Source organism: Parasteatoda tepidariorum, chromosome 9, assembly GCF_043381705.1.
Source record: "Parasteatoda tepidariorum isolate YZ-2023 chromosome 9, CAS_Ptep_4.0, whole genome shotgun sequence".
Lineage (NCBI taxonomy): Eukaryota > Metazoa > Arthropoda > Arachnida > Araneae > Theridiidae > Parasteatoda > Parasteatoda tepidariorum.
This window is the reverse complement of record NC_092212.1, coordinates 25,749,943-25,768,116: the sequence shown is the minus strand read 5'-3', so window position 1 is coordinate 25,768,116 and position 18,174 is coordinate 25,749,943. Positions and strand designations below refer to the sequence as shown.

Genomic DNA, 18,174 nt, shown 5'->3' with positions numbered 1-18,174 from the left:
TTCTGTCAAATGTTATACGATATTGAGTTAGTGCGCTCAATCCGATTTGACTCGGCTAATGTGGTCATATCGTTTTCTCACATGTGTGTGATTTAAGCAGCTTTTAAGTTTAACCGAAATAGGAAGTATATGTCTTTTGTATTTGATATAAAACAGCAAAAAATCTGTCCAGTTTTAGTTTTGTTATTAAATCCCGTTCTGCCCCTTTCCGGTAATATCTTTAACCTAGCATAAATGCCTTGGTAAAATGTAATTGTTTAGAAGAATTATAATTTCTTGCTTTGTTTCATAAGATTCAATAGAGTATTGTGTGCAAATTTACGGTCCTATACGAGATCTTCGTCTCATGTTTGTTTGGTTAAAGATGCGTCATTGTTTGTGTCTATTGTTTTCATTGAGGATCTGATTACTTGCTAAAATGACAAGCATACAATTTGATTATTCTACTTTATCGACTTCAATCAGTCGAAGTGAGTTAGGTTCTATCATAAATCGACACATCGTGGAGAACGAATATGATATTAACGAGGAAGCTAGTTCTGAAGGATCAAGTACTACAAACGAAATTTATGTCCATCCACCACCACCCGACAGGTAGTATTTGTTCATTGCAATGTTTTATTTCATACTTTAATCCTAGTTTATTTTAATTTAGTTTTTGTAATTCAGGTAATCTTATCCGCAAATATTTCTGTATAAGTACTTGCTCGCGCAAATTACAATAGCCTAAGCACCAAACGAAATTTAAACGTGTGAAATATTCGTTTGGGTGCCCTGCTGATTTTGAAATATGTTTACTCTGAAAACAGGGAAGATGATTTAAAAATGAGACTTTCTAATGATAAAATATCAAAAGTTAAATGAAGGAATTAAACATGCAATAAAAACTCTAAGGTAGGATGCTCAATCCAAGGAGCCTCCAATTCTAGCCTTTTGAACTTAATGATAATAAAAAATAAATGAATGAATATGTTGTGGTTTGCTTGAGGGTGGCTACGTGCGAGTTATAGATACTCCTTGAATTGATCTGGAAATCTTCCATTTTATACCCGTAGACCCCCTTTATACATAACCTATATTAGATTTAAAAAGTTTTTTTAATAGGGAGTGCAGTGTTATAACTGGTATATATATAAGTGTCACGTCAACTACAATCGCCAAGGTGCCAAATAGATTTAAAACTTGCAGATTTTTAAAAAAAAAAACATGTGGATGTTTGCCCGGGTGTGGCTATGAGTTATACCTTTCGAATTAGTTCCTTTCTGTGATGTTTTTTTTTTAAGTTTCTTGCAAGCCACTGCCCCGAGGTTTCAAAGACTTGACGATTATTCTGCCACAGATCATGATACGGAAATCTCCCCGTTATAACAAATTTTTCAATGGGATACACTAAAAATTCTAACATTTTGTGTACATCTTTTTATATCAAAAGTATTCTGCAAAAGCATTATTCAAAATTTTATTTTTAGCTGTATTTGTTTTATTTAAAATTCCGGAAATTATAAAAGAGGTTAAAAAAATTTCTTGTATTTACAGTTATAAATGGCAGGACTTGATGATTTAACCTGTTGATTCTAGGGCGGGGTTTTTGGTACACTGTGTCAACTGTGCTTGCATCAGCAAAAATTACTATTGTACAGTCACACAGAATTTTTACTTCCTACACAGTACTTTTTTTACTTATTATTATTTAACTTTAAAAGAGTAAAAAAAAATGATAAATGAAAATTGTAGCTAAAAAATTACAAAAATTAAAAACTTTAAAATAAATAAAAGTAAACTATCAATGAGAAAATGTATGAATGAATGAGATTTTATCGAAAAACCAGTTATTGTTTTCCTGCACCAGCTATTATTTCCCTACATACACTAATATTGGTATCTGCTCTGCAAAATTCAATGTGTTCTCATAATGTAATTACTGTCTTTAAAGTGAAATGCATTTCATTTCAAATTGTTAAAATCACATTCCAAAGTAAAATTATAAAAACTTAGTTAAAACTTCTTCTGGTGAGTAGTATTTTTATTGGAAAAATCACTGTTTGTAAAACAGGCTTATATCATTTTGAATATTTATATTAATTGAGATTTAATTTAAACATTATTTTCTCTTTAATCTTACTTAATATTTATTTTTTCCTCCACAGATACAAGCTGGTTTATTTGACTTTTGGTCTTCTTGGTATTGGAACTCTTCTCCCATGGAATTTTTTCATAACAGCAAATGATGTAAGGCTCTGTTATGGCTTTTGCATGTTAATAAATTTATTACCATTTTTAATTAACTTTTATTGTGTATTAAGTAGCTGAATATTATTTTACAATATTTACTGACTTTATTAAAACAACAATGAAAAAAAAATTAGGATAATTCTTGCATTATAAATTTTTGATTTGATATATATATATTTAAGTAAAACTATCCGCATGACTGTGATCAGAGACAATCCAGATTATTAATATTAGTTAGAATTTATTAATAAAATTCTCAATTATTTCTTTTGGTCTGCAAAAAAGATTGAAATATTTTATTGAAAAATGACTATAAAAAAGTATTTTTTTAATAATGTAGATGCTTTCTGTTGTGTTTTCTTTCTCTGATATTTTCCTGCAATTAAATCTTTGTTGATTTAAATTGCCTTTAAAATTTGTATGAAGCAAATTCTGTAACTTGTCTCTTTTTTTTCCACAAATAAATCTGAAAAACTAAATGTTCAGTATTATAATTAAATGCCTGCAGAGAAAAGTGTAAAAAACATAAGAAATCATAAGATGTTAAAGATTTTATAGTTAATTTTTTCTATAAAAAATTTATCTGCATGTAAAACTTAATAATATACAGTTAAAAAATTTAAATACTCATTCTGTTTGAGTATCATAATTTTGTGAGTTACCTATCCTTCTCTATGTTACTGATCTTAGACGAAGTCACTCTTCCTTTCCTAAATTAATCAATTTCAACCATAATATTTCAAATTGAATGAAATTTTTTAAAATTTTATTTAGGACATTATGAAATCATTTTATATACTAAAATATTTTGGTACATTAATTTTATTGAATTACTCAAGTATACAGCATTTTCATTATTTGAGTATCTCGCGAAACATTGATTAGGCTCGGCCATCAATACGCTACCTTCAATTGCAATTCTAGTTGTAGGAGAAAATGTGGCGTTAAATACAAATAAAAGGAAACTGATAAAAATGTTCTTGCTACTTACAGTAATTTAAGATTTCTTGAAATTCACTATCTCTAATATTTACTTACTTAAAATTATTTAGTTAATCCAACTATGCATGAAAAAAAAGTAGCAAATTGATATTTAATTTTACATATTATTTGTTGAGTAATTTTCATTGTTATGTTCAAAGGCCTTGCATTTCTCAGTACTGGGAAGTTGCTTTTTTAAAATTAATTACTTTAAGTACAATTAGTATTTTTATTTCTTTATTAGTTTTAAGTTAAAAAATAGGTTCTCTTTAATGGAGTCTAATTATGTATTTTTCTCTTAATTGCTACATACATTTTAAATTAATATTTTTTGAATTGTTCTGTGGTTAATTTTTAATCACTCTTTGTTTTTTCAGTTTTGGATGTATAAATTCAGAAGTACTACAAATACCACCTGTGTTCATACTTACAATAAAACTGACCTTCAAGCTGCTTTTACAAGCTATCTGGCTGTTGCTAACAATGTGCCTTATGTTATATTTCTCATATTATGCACTCTTTACAATAATAGGTAGTGTTACTGAACTTTGTTTTTGTTAAATATGCAAATTTAGGATAATATTTTGATTTTTGTAAATTTGATTAATTTTTTATATATTTTGATTAGTAACTCACTGCTATTCTTGATTTTCAATGCTAACTCACTGTTAGTAGTATTTGAACTGTATTTATCATTTTAAAATTCCCTATCAAAAGTATACATATATTACAAACCTTTTAAGCACTAGTACTTATAATATAAAATGTTTATGTGTATAATTAATTATATTATAATACAGTATTTTCATAAATAGTTTTTACTTTTATATATATAAGCTAAATGTTTGAAAAAAAGAAAAGAAATGCTAGTTTATTTAAATAAAGAAAAATATTTTATTTGTACCCTTCCTGATTTAGTTGAGGAATGTTTTTTGCTGCCTGGTAACAGGACTTGATAATAGAAAAGAGTTTTTGTACTGTTTGTTGAAAGTGAATAGATTATATTTTCGATGTAACAAATAAAATTTGTTGTTGCTGTAATCCTTCACAATATAGCCTCAGCTTTTTTATCAAATCAATGCATCCAAACACTCAGACAAAATCACACACCAAAATTTGTTGCAAGAAAATCTCCTCGGAAAATTCAAGGGTGTATTTGAGGGAAGCAGGTTTCAACTTGCACTTGCTACGTGTTGGGGAGACTTTGCTCTCAAATTTGGTAGTTAAGCTTTTTAAATGGCGACTGATGAATCCTGATACTTCCGTTTGAATGTATCTATCTCCCTTGAACTCTAGAGCACCTTTAGGGCATTTTCTACCAAACCAGTGATGAACAGGAAAAGTTAACCAGAGTTACCTGTCGCAGTTTTTCTTCACGAAGAAAATCTCTTGATAGGTATTAAGGTAGTCTGTTGCAACTTCAGTGTTGCCCCTTTTAGCCAGGCTCTCTGCAACTTCATTACAAGGAACACTAACATGTGATGGGATCCATTGCAAGTGAATAGCTCGAGTTTTTGTTAGGTATTTCAATTTGTCAATTATTTCAGTGCCCATACGGTCTGTAACTCTATTCCAGTCCTGTAAGTTTTCTAAGGAACAGTGACTGTCAGTGGGGATCCAGATAACACCAAAACATTTAATTCAAGAATGAACTTCAATCCTTCATGAATGATTATCAGTTCACTTCTGAATACTGAGCAATTACCTGGATTGCATCTTGAAATTAAGATGGAATGACTTTCAATCAAAATTCCTCTTCCAGTGTGATTTCATTCATTGTTACTACCATTAGTATAAATTTTAATTGAACTACTGTTTTTTACTGTTTTTTCTTTTGGAATGCTTTTGATTTCAAGGGCCGACTGTCGTAGGTGTTCAGGAATCTGAGAATTTTTTTGTTAGTTTCAGACCATAGTTCAAAATAAAGGAAAACTTTAGGTAAGCCTTCAAGCTGACACACACATGGCTTCAGAGAAGAAGGTTCCACTGGATGGTTAAGGACCTTCATTTTATCCGCCCGACTAAAAGGGCTGTTCTTCTTTAATTGTTTTTCCATTCACAACAAATAAGTATTCTTGCTAAATGAAATTGGCTGATTTGATTCTGCTAAAAAAATCTGATAACTTTACATTACTTAATCCATTTTCCCATTTATATAGTTCAGCACTTCTGCTCTAAAAGATTGTCATACTTTGTGCATTATTCCAAATTTCAGGGTTCATTGATGAAAGTGGATAAATTAAAATGATAAACCTTTGCAATCTGAAGAGTTAGATTATAAGAAATGGATTCAGTTCATTATTCCTTTAGATAATTAAGGTACTATTGAATCCAAAAGTAGGATAGGATGCTGCATAGACTAAAGCAATGTGAATTAAGTTTAATTAAAATGGACATGCAGTAGTTTTGGTTCTATAAGCAAAAACCTTTCACAGTGTCTGAACACCAAATAGACACAGAGGGAGGTTCTTGCTTATAGAACTAAAACTCTAGAATTTTCATTTCTATTCTTAATTTGTTCTTTATTCACATTATTTTTTGTTTTATTCCTATTGAATGATAATTTTTTTCTTATTTCATGTTAATAGCTTTTCAGTTTATACTCCAGTAATTTGTTTGTGTTTTCTAGGCTATCTAAAATGCTCCGTATCATCATGCCCTTAATTGTAATGTTCATTTTATTTGCTACTGTCACTGCGTGTGTGGAAGTCAACACTGATAGCTGTGAGTTTTTTTCTTCTTCTATATACATGAGTATACTTTTTTTTAAAAAGCAAATATGCAATTACTTGTTATTTTGATGCATAAAAATATTTCCTTTCTTAATTTAGGGCAGATGGGCTTCTTTTCTTTAACCATTTTAATCATCATTATCTTAGGAGGTAAGTATGCTGTATATTTTGATTAAATTTTAAAGATACTGTTAATGCTTTTGTTAAATGCATGGATTTTGTGATCTGTCTTTTAATTGTTGATTGCAATAAAATAATAACATAATTCACAGCAGTTTTAAATTAATGTGGCGCTTTTAGGCTGTATCTTATAGTTATTGTAATTAAATTAAATAAAGGAAATTTACTTGTCTTAAATTTAAGCAAATAATATTTTATTTATAATTAAACCGTTTTAACATTAGCATTTACAATTAAACCAACTTAGCATAATAACATTAGTGCTTACGTTCTTTTAGAATAGATGGAGAGAGAGACTTACCAAGTTTATTCATGGTGGTTTACTTTAGGTATCAGCCTTGAGTAGACTCACTTTGATTACTCTCCTAAGTCTTTCCTTTGGCTGCTTTTATATCCTTATTTTGTGCTTGATAAAAGGTTACAAATTAAGGATAGGTTAAGTCCAAAAGTTATTGTTGTTTTCGAGTTAGTACCATGATGGGGGGGGGACATTGTAACATTTTAACCCAATTGTTTATTTGAATTACTCTATCCGTATTTAAGTTACTGTTTGCCGATGGAGATTTCCGACGGTAGTTTTATTTAATCGAAAACTTTGAGATGTCCTAGAAATCTAATTTTAGTCCTTTCTCATGATTTTAATTTTGAGTGACGATAATTGTCACATTAACTATTAATTCTTCCTTGTCAAAAATTATCATGAAGTGGGTATTATATAATATAAAGTATTATGTTAAGTGAGTAAATATGAGTGGGGACCCTGATATAAGGAAAGAATTGCCTTGATTTGTATGTTTTCGTGAAAAGTGCATTCCATTGTATTCCCAATTTGAAAACTTTTCTTGATTTATAATGCAATAAATTGACTTAAGTTACATTTTGCTTTATCTTTAGGTTTATAAATATCAAAAGTTATAAGTATTGTATAAATGAATTATCTTATCTGTACTCTTTTGCAAGTTAAGAAAAAGCCCTTAGCCCTATAGAAAAATCCTGTTTGCATCTAAGTGTACACGAAATGGATGCCATGCTTCCAGCATGATTAAATATCAATATCGTCAACTCTTGAAACGGTGCTGCAATCTTTTTTTTGCTTGCATTCTTAAATCATGGGAAATGAGAAGAATAAAACTTATTGAAAAATCAATTAACAAGTACAGTAGGGAACCTCCGGATAACTGATTTTTCCGGTTTTCTGAATCGCTACAAAAAGCCGTTTTTTTTATTGTTAAACCCAACTAAAAAAAAAAAAAATTTAGAAATAATCTTAAAAATAAGAAAAAACGCTGAAGTAATACACTAATGATTATTTCCAAATGATGGTAAGGTAAACATCGTTAAAAAAAGAAAGAAAAATCGTAAAATCTTATGAGGAAAAAAAATTTTTTTTTTTAAAAATGGCGAGAAAATTTATCGAATTTCGTTTCGGTTTTTTGGTTTTCCGGTTTTCTGATTTCCGGATAACGGGTTCTGTACTGTAATAAGAATTAACAAAAATTATGTATTCAAAATCGTAACAAATATACGCCTTTCTGTTTGCATTTAAAGAAACTGATGAAAGATTGATAAATAGTGTTTCCTGCAGATGATTTTCTTCTGCAGCGTAACATTGGTAAAAATTCTTTATCTCGCATTTGATTTGTTAAAGGCATGTCATCATTAGATGCACCATTTTTAGTGGTCCAATTAAGTGCAATGCCCTAGCAACATCATATAGTTGTTTCTTTTTCAAGAACGAATGTTCTCCTTATTTATCGAAATAGGATTCCAGTAAGTCTGGATTTCAGTAAGACTACGAAACTATAACTTTTTTTTAAAAATGATTCTATGATATGTATCCTAAAAGATAGCACAAATTAAATTTCTCTCTGATGTGTTTAAATTTTAAAAGCTGTTGTATTGTTTTTTGAAAGCATATTTGAATAATTTGATCACAAAATAAAAGGAAACTATATGCCATCTCGGATGATTACTTAAACCTTATACCACAATGGTCTTTTCTTAACTTGTAGCGCAGTATAATAATGATGAGGATTCCAAGGAAACTGTTCTAATATAGCATTGTTCCCATTTTTGTTTATTTCTTTAATGTTCATATGTATGTTTTTAATTACAGTTGTAAGTGCACTTTTGAATGCTGGAGTGACTGGTGTTGCTTCTCTTCTTCCTGCCAAATATATGCACATTATGGTATTAGGACAGGTAAAAGAATTTATCAATTCTTTATTTATTGACTTATGTGACTGAGAACTTAAACTATTCATTAAACCTTAATTAGCTTACTATTTGAACATTCAAAATTAGTTATTGCATAAAGTCTTGTAATATTACCACATATGTTTATTATAATTAGATTGTAATTTGTTTCCATAATTATTATTCTTGGCAGTTAGCAGGAAATAATTGTTTCATCTGATGTCCTAACTCAGACTTAGTTTGTCTATAGTAATTAGAAAGATGACTTAATAGGAACATTTTATCACTATAAGATGAAAAGCCCTATCTCTAAAAAACAAGTTTTGCAAATATTTCATCTGCATTAAGTAATGGTTAGGGCCAATGTAAATTTCAATATTACTCATCATTTTGTCAAATTCGGTGTTTTATGATGTCGTAAAAGGATGTTGTATATTTTTACTCTATTTTAAAAATGCTGCAAAAAAGCTGGGAATTACAGCCTTGTAATAATCTATCAGGACAAGATATGGGCTACTCAATAATATCTCCTACACTACTCTAGGTTTTTTGGGAATAGCTTAAATATTTTTGTGTTAAACAGATATTTACTTATAAAACATAGAAAAGCACTCTATATGTGTTTCTTTCTTATTTATACATCATTTCTTTTTACTGCCAGCTTATTTTTAATCTATGCAATAATAAAATAGTTAGTTTGTACCACGAGAAATAGTATAAATTATCAATTAGACTTCAATTTTTAAGTATGTAACCATTTGACTAGAATTGATGAAACTCTAAATAAGGCTGTGAAATTTTTTTTCCTTAATTACAACTGAATGAAGGTCTAAAACAGATAGAGTTCAAAATTGAGGGGGGGGGATAATAATTTCAAGGTTACTAGACATTTGTATAAAAATAATGAAATATGCTTAACACTATATAGGTTAATATGGATTTCTTACGTTTCGGAGCACAATCTTTATTGACATTCTTACAAATTTAAAAATTTCTTGAAAATGCCGAACTAACTGGTGCGAAATTTGCAAAAAATAAAAAAAATAATGAATATCCCAGTTTTTTATTTTAAAAACTGTTATCTGTGAACAAATTAAAATCTTGGATCAAGCTGTAGCTAGCTAAAATTATTATGTGTGAAAAAGGACAAATTTACTGATATAGAAAACATTTTAACCAAATTTCCATGCAATGAAATATTCTTATTCTTTCATGCAATGAAGAAATATGCCTCAAATATTCTTGTGAGTAGACATTTGTGTAGTCCAGTTGTGAATTAAAGTCATATTTCTTTTTCTTCTCTTTAGAAACAGGTATTTTGATCTGAAATTTTAGTGACTGCCACTTCTATTATTTTCTATATCAATAACATTAAGTGAGAAATTTTTTTTGCTAATAGGTTATTAAAATTATTATTATTATTTTTTTTTTGCAATGAATTTCTATTTATTTGTTAATTTTTAGCTACATTTATACATCAATTTATATATGTTCCCTAAAAGACAAATAATCAGTACTTAATTCTAATTATGTAAATTAGTAAAATTGTTATAATTGTAAATTACATAAGTTTAAGTTTGTTCATGTATAAATTGTTCTGAAATATAAAATAATTTAAGTTATGTAAGTAATGTTTGGTTATTTCCCAAATGAAAAATTTATTTTAGGCTCTTGCTGGTGTTCTTGCTGCTGTATTTCAAATTTTGTCTCTGCTTGGTCACTGTGATTCTGTCAAAAGTGCCCTTATATACTTTTTTGCTGCTGATGCTGTCATAGTTTTCACTTTGATTGCATATGGTGGTATTCAGAAATCAGTAAGTATTTTCAAAGTGAATTGAAATTTAAAATCAATTATGATTTATGCAATTACTTCAACAAATTAAACTTTTGACTATGAAGATTCTTAATAGCAATTCAGCATGAAATTTAAAAAGTTATTAAAAAAAATTTTAGCTCTACAAACTATTTACTTGAAAAAAATTCTAACTGATTTAGTGAGAATAAATATGACTTTGAATTTTAGTCACAAGTAACTTTGTATTTTATTCTACGTTGTGGTAACAAATTAGCTTACTAGTTTTTGTTTTTTTCTTTTAACTTTTCTACTATTTTTTTCCCATTCAACCTGTGGTGTTATGAATTGGATTGGTATTAGAATTTCTATATTTGATTTCAAACTTTGGGTAATTAAATAATTTAAAAGTGATTTTAAAAAAATTAGAATATAAGAAGACTTAAGGTTGTTGCAAAATTATGTTTAACTGCACACGGCAAATAATATATTAAATAAAAATAATAAATAAATATATAATACCAATATAAGTCAAAACATGATTTAAGCTTTGTCTTAATTTTTATAAGAAAACAGTATGAAGTAAACTCTTCTGTCTCTTAGTTATAAACAAAATATTTATGAATAGGCTGTTTATTATAATACAAAACCTGTACAAAAATTATTAAACTCCTGTTAAAAACTATTATGATAATTTAGGTTAAATATGAAACTGTATTAGTAAAATAAATTGAGCAATTTTAAAATGTAATATAATTTTTATGATATTTTAGACATTCTTCATTCATCACATGTGTACTATAAAAGGTAAATAAAAATTTATTATATTAATTATTTTATATTTATGTAACATTATCCAAAAGTATTATTATTTTTCTTTGATTTCAGACGCAACTGTTTTGAAAGATGTAGCTGAGCCTCAAATAATGACAAATCTATCTATTTTTGTTCTATTGAAAATGGTAAGTATATATTTTTTAATTTCAGTAATAAATTTATATCTTTAAAATTATTTAAAAAATTTTTTTTTAAAACAGTGTAATGTAAAACATTTGTAGTGACCTATTTTTGTGTCTAATTTTGATCTTCATTCCACCGCAGTTTAAATATCAAAATTTTATAAAAAAAAATACCATGAATTCAGTTGTGTATTTATATTTGTACTTTGTGAACTTAAAGAAATTATTTTGTTGTTTCTTTTTGCAGATACTTTGTCAATTTAAATTAGTATATTTAGAGTAGAATTTTATTTACAATTTTGAGATTTATAATGATAAAAATGAGAGTCTAAACGAGGAGGGCGAAAAGGACAATGTCATAGGGGCAGTAACTCCAGAAAATGTAGAGGGCAGACCTGATTAATAAATCAAAGCTTATCTTCATTTTTTATTAGGCATTTTAAAAAAATTGAATTTTTTAATGTGATTGAAATACTAATTTCAACTCTTATAAAATTTACCTTTAGAGAACAGATGTAAGGTGTTCTTAATATTGTAGAAATTTTACAAATCTTTTTTATTTTATTTATTTATTTTTTTGAACAAAAAGAAACTTCTTACTTTTACACTTTTTACTTTTGCACTATATTTTTTTACAACTCCTGAGCATCTTCGATCGTTGCTAACGAAAAAAATTTAAATAAAATATTTCTTGACTGTTTTAAATTCATGCTATTATGCATTTATGAAAATGTACATACGTTTCATAATTTTTTTAAAACTTCAATTAAGACTTTCTTATTAAATGTCATACTTTTAGCTGTTTTAACACCAATGGCCTAGATATAAAAATAAATGGTTAACTAGCAAAGAAATATTCTAATGAAAATAGGAATGAATTGTAGTTATCTAATTAAATTTCTTTAGCTTCAAACAGTTTAATAATTATCTTAATCATTTTTTTGGAAATCATATAGTTTTGAAAGTAGCAAAAAAGACAGTAATGTGTATTAGAGCCAAGAATCTTGTATCTGTACCTTAACAATTTTCAGAAATGTGTGAATATAAAAAAGGCAATTTATTTGAGGCAACTCAGTAATTTTAAGTGCTTCTTTCTTTTCCCCTAGATTTGGCCATATGCTGTATCTGTCTTAATTACTTTTTGGGTCACTATTGGAATATTTCCTGGTTTATCTGTACTTGCATTGCCAGAAACTCATGATTCCTTATGGGGTGGTATGTATCATATAGTTATCTGTTTATAACTATACATTGATCTGTGAATAGGAAAATTGCATATTTTTCTGATAACATCGATTGCAAATAATAATCCGCAATAAATTAAAATTTCTTTCGCTATCTGCTAGATTTATATGACTACTTTTTATTGTATGTAACGAAAAATTGTCTTTCATTTTTATGTGTACAATTTTTTTATGAATAAGTAAGATATTAATATTTATTATTAATAGGAGTATTTTATCATTCTTCAAAACTTACCAGTTAATACTCGTCTAAGTAAAGTACTTGAAATAGATTTTGTTATTTAAACTCAGAATAACTTTAAATTAACAAAATAGATCTGAATTTCTCTCTAATCTTATAAGTCTGTGTTTTGTAGCAAAATTCATTTAACTACAATAAGGTATAGTATTATAAGGTGAATTCTGTATATCACCACATGTACTGTTTATCTGTGTATAATATACTATGTTTTAAGCTGTGTTGCTATAACATTAATTTAGTTTTGCCTCAGAAAAGAAATGAATAGTAAGATATTTATTTTTTACAATTTTTTACTTTCTTGCTAATACTTCAAAAAAAAAAAAAAACAATAATTGATTTTTTTAGTGTCTGTTTTTATAAATTCTTAAACAAAATCAGAATAGATTGTCTATTTATTTCGGTTTTAAATTTAAGAAGTAGGGTGTGTAGTTTTAATGTGGTTTTTGGTGTTGTATATATAGATCTTTTTTTTTTAAACTTTTACCCACGGGTACTAGGCTTTGAAACTTATTATAACAAAAAATAAACTGATTGATCAAATTAATTAATAATTATTTTGTATTTTTTCTGAACATTTCCATCTAAGTGTGATTTTGATTGTTGCATTTATGTTACACATTCTAGGTAAATTGTTTTTGCCCCTCACTTGTTTCTTAATGTTCAATGTCAGTGATTTATGTGGTCGTGCTGTGGGAGGTTGGTTGCCTGTGGTGAGTATCTGTGTGTTTTACAAAATAAAATTATGTTTTAATATTATATTATTAAGTTAATAAATATTTCTCTTGTGTTTATTTTTCTTTCAAATTACTACTCTTCACTATTTTTTGCATTTTAATAGTATTTCTTGCATTTCTTGGTGACTTTATATTAAAATTAGTCTGAGCAAATTTAGATTAAGCATTTTTAGAAGTTCAACATTTCAAGATTCAGTATTATTAAGTTCATAAATTTAAGATTATCTGTATTCACTATCATTTGCATGATGTAATTAATCCCCCATGATTGTTAAAATTTAAGACAATCGAGCAATTTTATGACTAATGTAAACTTAAAAATTCAATATTTTATCCCAATCATAGTTTTTTTTTAGCTTAAGTAATTAAAGTAAATAATTAAAATAATCCCTTTTTTTTCTTTAAAGAATATTCTTTTTGTGACTCTGCCAAGAAAAATTGACAATTTTATTTTTAAAATGATTAACTGTTAAAAAAAATTGTTTTGAAAAATAAAATAAAAAATAAGCATTTGAAAAAAATGATTTAAGAATTGCTAAATTTGTATAATTCAGTAGTGAAACGTAAAATAGTTTTGTTAAATAGTATTTTTGCACATTTTACGTATGTAGCAAAAACTTTAAGATTGTAAAACTATTAAAATACTAAAAAACTCCCAATGTTAGTAACCTTACTTAATCTAGTTTCTTCCCTTTATCCCAATTCTTTTACATGTTTTAAAATCATTAGCATTTGAGAGTAAATTCAATTACAGTTTCACTGTAAAATCTTTTTATAAATGGGTACAAATTAAAAAAATATTTAAAATATTGTTTCACATGTGTTTATTAGAGAAAAGATTTTTTTTGTTGAAACGTCTATGAAAAGATAAGCAGATTAGGGCAGTCAAGATATAAAACTAATGTGTGTTTATGATAATATTACCTTAATCTTTCTTAAACATGTCTTTTGCAGCCTCAGTCTAGACGAATGCAACTACTTTCAGCATGCATTTCTAGAATTGCATTTTTTCCACTCATCATGTTGAGTAATCTTCACCCACGTCGTAACTTGCCAATTATATTTCCCAGTGATATTTACTTCGTTGCATTTATGACTTTGCTCGGTTTCACAAATGGATATTCTGTGGCATCTGCTTTGCTAATAGGAGTGAAGTAAGTATTTTTACTTTACTTCTTTCTGAAAAAAATAACACTTTTAATTATACATTAATGATCTACTGTTGTTTTCAAATATAACTGTACCAAATACACTGTGGGAAACATATCCTTTGATCTTTTAACTTTCTAGGCATTTATATCAACCCTTCTTATCTTTAAGCTTTCGGCCTTTCTGTAATAAAGAAAAATTTCTGCCATATTACTTTATGAGGAAATCGTTTATAGTTTAAAATATTTGCAAATTTTTTTTCTGGGGCTGAAATACAGGATTAATTTAAAAACCTTTTACACAAACTATGTAGATAAAATAAATTTTTCTTCACAATGCTATTTCCAAGAGCACTTATTGCTTTTATGCATATAGTAAAGGTATTGGTTTACGATGTTAATGGAAAACTGAGAGTTGTAAGTTCTATCTTTTTGGCCTGCTAAACAATTGCAGCTAGGTGCTGGTTAAATCTGTTGTGGCTTAGTCTCCTCCTCGGTGTGGTGTGAAAGTTATGAGAAAATGTCACCAAATTCTGTCCAGGATCAAAATCAGATAATATCATGGAGCTCTGAAAAAATTATTTAAGGTGCTTGGTTATGGTTAGGTGGTGTTTCTGGGCTATTTTAAAGATTAATTTTCCTTAATTTATTGTTGGCTTTATTGAAAATCAACACAATTTAAAGATAATTTTTCATTAAATATAGATGTGTAACTAACTCTTTATATGTGCCATGTATGTATACCTGTTTCTATTTCCTCCGAAAATTTTCAAAAAAAAAATTTATATATATTATTTAAGTTTGAACTTTGATTTTCTTTTCTTTTTATATTTTTGTAGGAAATAGCTTTTAATTTTAATTTTCAATAAATTGTGTTTTTTTTTTAAAAAAAAAAAAAATGCAACGACTGAAAATTCATGTTTTGTTTTTTAGTATATGTTATTTTTTAGAAAAGATTAATAATATTTTTTGTAAAAAGAAGAAAAAAAATTTTTTTCTAATTTTTAAAATAAAATAATTTTGTAGCAAGCTCCAAATTCTAATTTTCATTATTTCAGTAAAACATTAATCTCTCAAAATTAAGCTGAATATTCTTCAATAGCTGATGGAGATAATAAAAAATACTTTTGTTAGCCTTTTTTTGTATTTTTGCAAGTTAACAAAAGAATTTCCCTTTTAGTTTTACTGGGATTAGATAATTAGATTTGATTTATTTAAGTTTTATATTAATGTATATATCTTTTTTTAGGTCAGTGAGTCCATCTTTACAAGAGCAGGCTGGAGTTATTCTATCAGCTTTCTTGGGTGGTGGTCTTATGCTTGGGGCATTTACTTCGTATATATGCATACAAATTATCTAATTTATTTTATACTTAAAGCAGATTTTGTAAATATTTTGTTATTGAATTGAGAATAATCTTTTATTACATGAACTTTTGCATTTTAAGAGCTTCATATACTTTTCATTTGATCTGTTCTTTCACATATTTATTACTGTATAATTGAGATTTACATATCTTTTTCTCTCACTTATCTAAAAGTTTAATATTAAATATCTTTTTGTAATATATTTACTTTATTGTAAGAAAGATAATTTAAATTTAATCTGCTTAATGTATTACTAAAAGTTTGCTGGTCTGTATTTTATATATGTATTTTAAATCAAAACTTACATTTTTGGATTATTACATGAACTTTTGCATTTTAAGAGCTTCATATACTTTTCATTTGATCTGTTCTTTCACATATTTATTACTGTATAATTGAGTTTTGCATATCTTCTTCTCCCATTTATCTAAAAGTTTAATATTAAATATCTTTTTGTAATATATTTACTTTATTGTAAGAAAGATAATTTAAATTTAATCTGCTTAATGTATTACTAAAAGTTTACTGGTCTGTATTTTATATATGTATTTTAAATCAAAACTTACATTTTTGGATAAATTCGTGTGTGTCAAACTTTTGTAACTGAGTACAATTTTATACATTCCCACCTTTTATTTGTATTATCTCATTTTAATGTAGTTTGCTTAGCATTTATACATATAGTTTGAATATAAATAAAGTTTCAATTTTATTGTCCATGCAATGTAGAATTTATTATTTATGTTGATACATTACTCTACTCCATTGTAAAACCATTTGTGAAACTTTATTTAATTGTAATTTTAACCGTAAAGAATGTTACATTCCCCTATAGTTACACGCTATATTTTGAATGCAATTCTTACAAGTGAATCCTCTTCTTTTGGTGCAGAAACAGATCGTTTGAGAAACTTTGAAATAGTATTTTCCATGGTGTACTTGAATTAGCCAAATTTTTGATGAAAATCCAAATCAATTGAATTTAGTCATTCACTGCACATATCAATTAACTCCATAGTAGAGGTCGGAATGGTCATCCTTATTCCTTCACATTGTTCTTCATAAATTAAAAGATTTTTCAAATTTATATGAAAGCAAAGATTTATTTAAAAATAAGAATAATTGTTGATGAATTTTTGAGCTAAGTCTGAATTCTAAAAGCAACCACCACTCATCACTGTCATGTCATACACACCACCATTATATTTCTCAGCACTTTAGGTTTTAAAAACCGCCTGTTTAGCACAATATCTTGTTTTAATTTCTGTTTTTCCATATATATGGGAACCAACATTAAACAAAACTTTATTCTGGCATGCTATTGTAAATTCTTACTTCTCCAATGTCGTTAAAGGTTATGTAAGAATTTGGAATAGCACATTAACTTTTAGTTATAAATGACTTTGTAAGTTATTTATGAGCTTTAAAAATATCCAATTTTAGTAGGAAGTAATAAAAATACATCTTTTATTTGACCATTATGGGGCACCCACTATGATCTGTTTGTATTGGCAAAATATGTGTGTACCATATTTTAGGTCATTTCTTGATGTTTAGAGCCCCACCCAATATAATTTACTGCTTTAATCTACAGGATGTAAAAAAGTTTGAAAACGGTCAAATATCTTATGAAATATACATTGTATCAAAAAAGTGAAAGACACATTCTATATTTTTCTAAAAGTTATACATTTATATCAAACTCTAATCTTCCACATTCTTCCCCTGTGGCAGGAAGGGGCAACATTGAAATCTTAAGTATGAAGCCCTAATTTTTATTGCTAATTCGTATTCTCCAGAAAAAAGTAACCCTATTTGAGCTATAGGTTTACACAATTAGCCTCATAAATGATACTGAAACCAAGAAAATTGAAATACGATTTTTAAGGAGAGCAGGGCACATAAAATGGACTTCAGAGCTAGAAATTCATAGGTGAGGTTTCAATAATTGTAACAATATGAAAGGAAAGCACCAGACTTTAAAAAAAAAAATTTTTTTTTTGGCATCAGTCAAATCTTTATTCATTATTATAAATTTAGCTCTTTTTAATTTATTTACTATTTAGACAAATTTGCACTAAATTTTCCTTAAAAACCATAGTTATATAGTCATAGTATCTTTATTAAGAAGGGTTTCATTCTAAATTCAGATTAGGTAAGAAAGATTAAAGAACAAACAAAGGACATAAATTGTGTAATAAATGTACCTTTTCTTAAAAAAAAAAAAAATTTGAGTTTCCTATATTTTAAAAGAGTATATATATATTTATACATATAGATTTATTATCTTTTAAAAAGATGGGAAACTCAATTATGAATAAATATAAAGATTTTAAAAATAAGGTTATCTTGGAGACAGTCTAGGGT

General features: G+C 27.1%; 1 protein-coding gene across 1 annotated transcript; it reads left to right on the top strand.

Annotated features, from left to right (window-relative positions):
• The first annotated feature begins 38 nt into the window (after positions 1–38).
• LOC107445056 (equilibrative nucleoside transporter 3) lies at positions 39–16,526 on the top strand. Its single transcript, XM_016059370.4, has 13 exons — positions 39–594; positions 2,148–2,229; positions 3,591–3,745; positions 5,843–5,937; positions 6,045–6,095; positions 8,242–8,327; positions 9,989–10,135; positions 10,887–10,920; positions 11,002–11,075; positions 12,179–12,287; positions 13,182–13,267; positions 14,246–14,445; positions 15,689–16,526. The coding sequence occupies exons 1-13, from the start codon at positions 419–421 to the stop codon at positions 15,798–15,800; spliced, it is 1,407 nt and encodes a 468-aa protein (XP_015914856.2). The 5' UTR covers positions 39–418; the 3' UTR covers positions 15,801–16,526.
• The last annotated feature ends 1,648 nt before the right edge of the window (positions 16,527–18,174 follow it).

Bases quoted from the DNA above. Each gene is read 5' to 3' on its own strand.
- LOC107445056 (XM_016059370.4), top strand. From the start codon at position 419: ATGACAAGCATACAATTTGATTATTCTACTTTATCGACTTCAATCAGT. The intron at 12,288-13,181 runs GTATGTATCATA...TACACATTCTAG, and splicing joins TCATGATTCCTTATGGGGTG to GTAAATTGTTTTTGCCCCTC. The intron at 13,268-14,245 runs GTGAGTATCTGT...TGTCTTTTGCAG, and splicing joins TGGGAGGTTGGTTGCCTGTG to CCTCAGTCTAGACGAATGCA.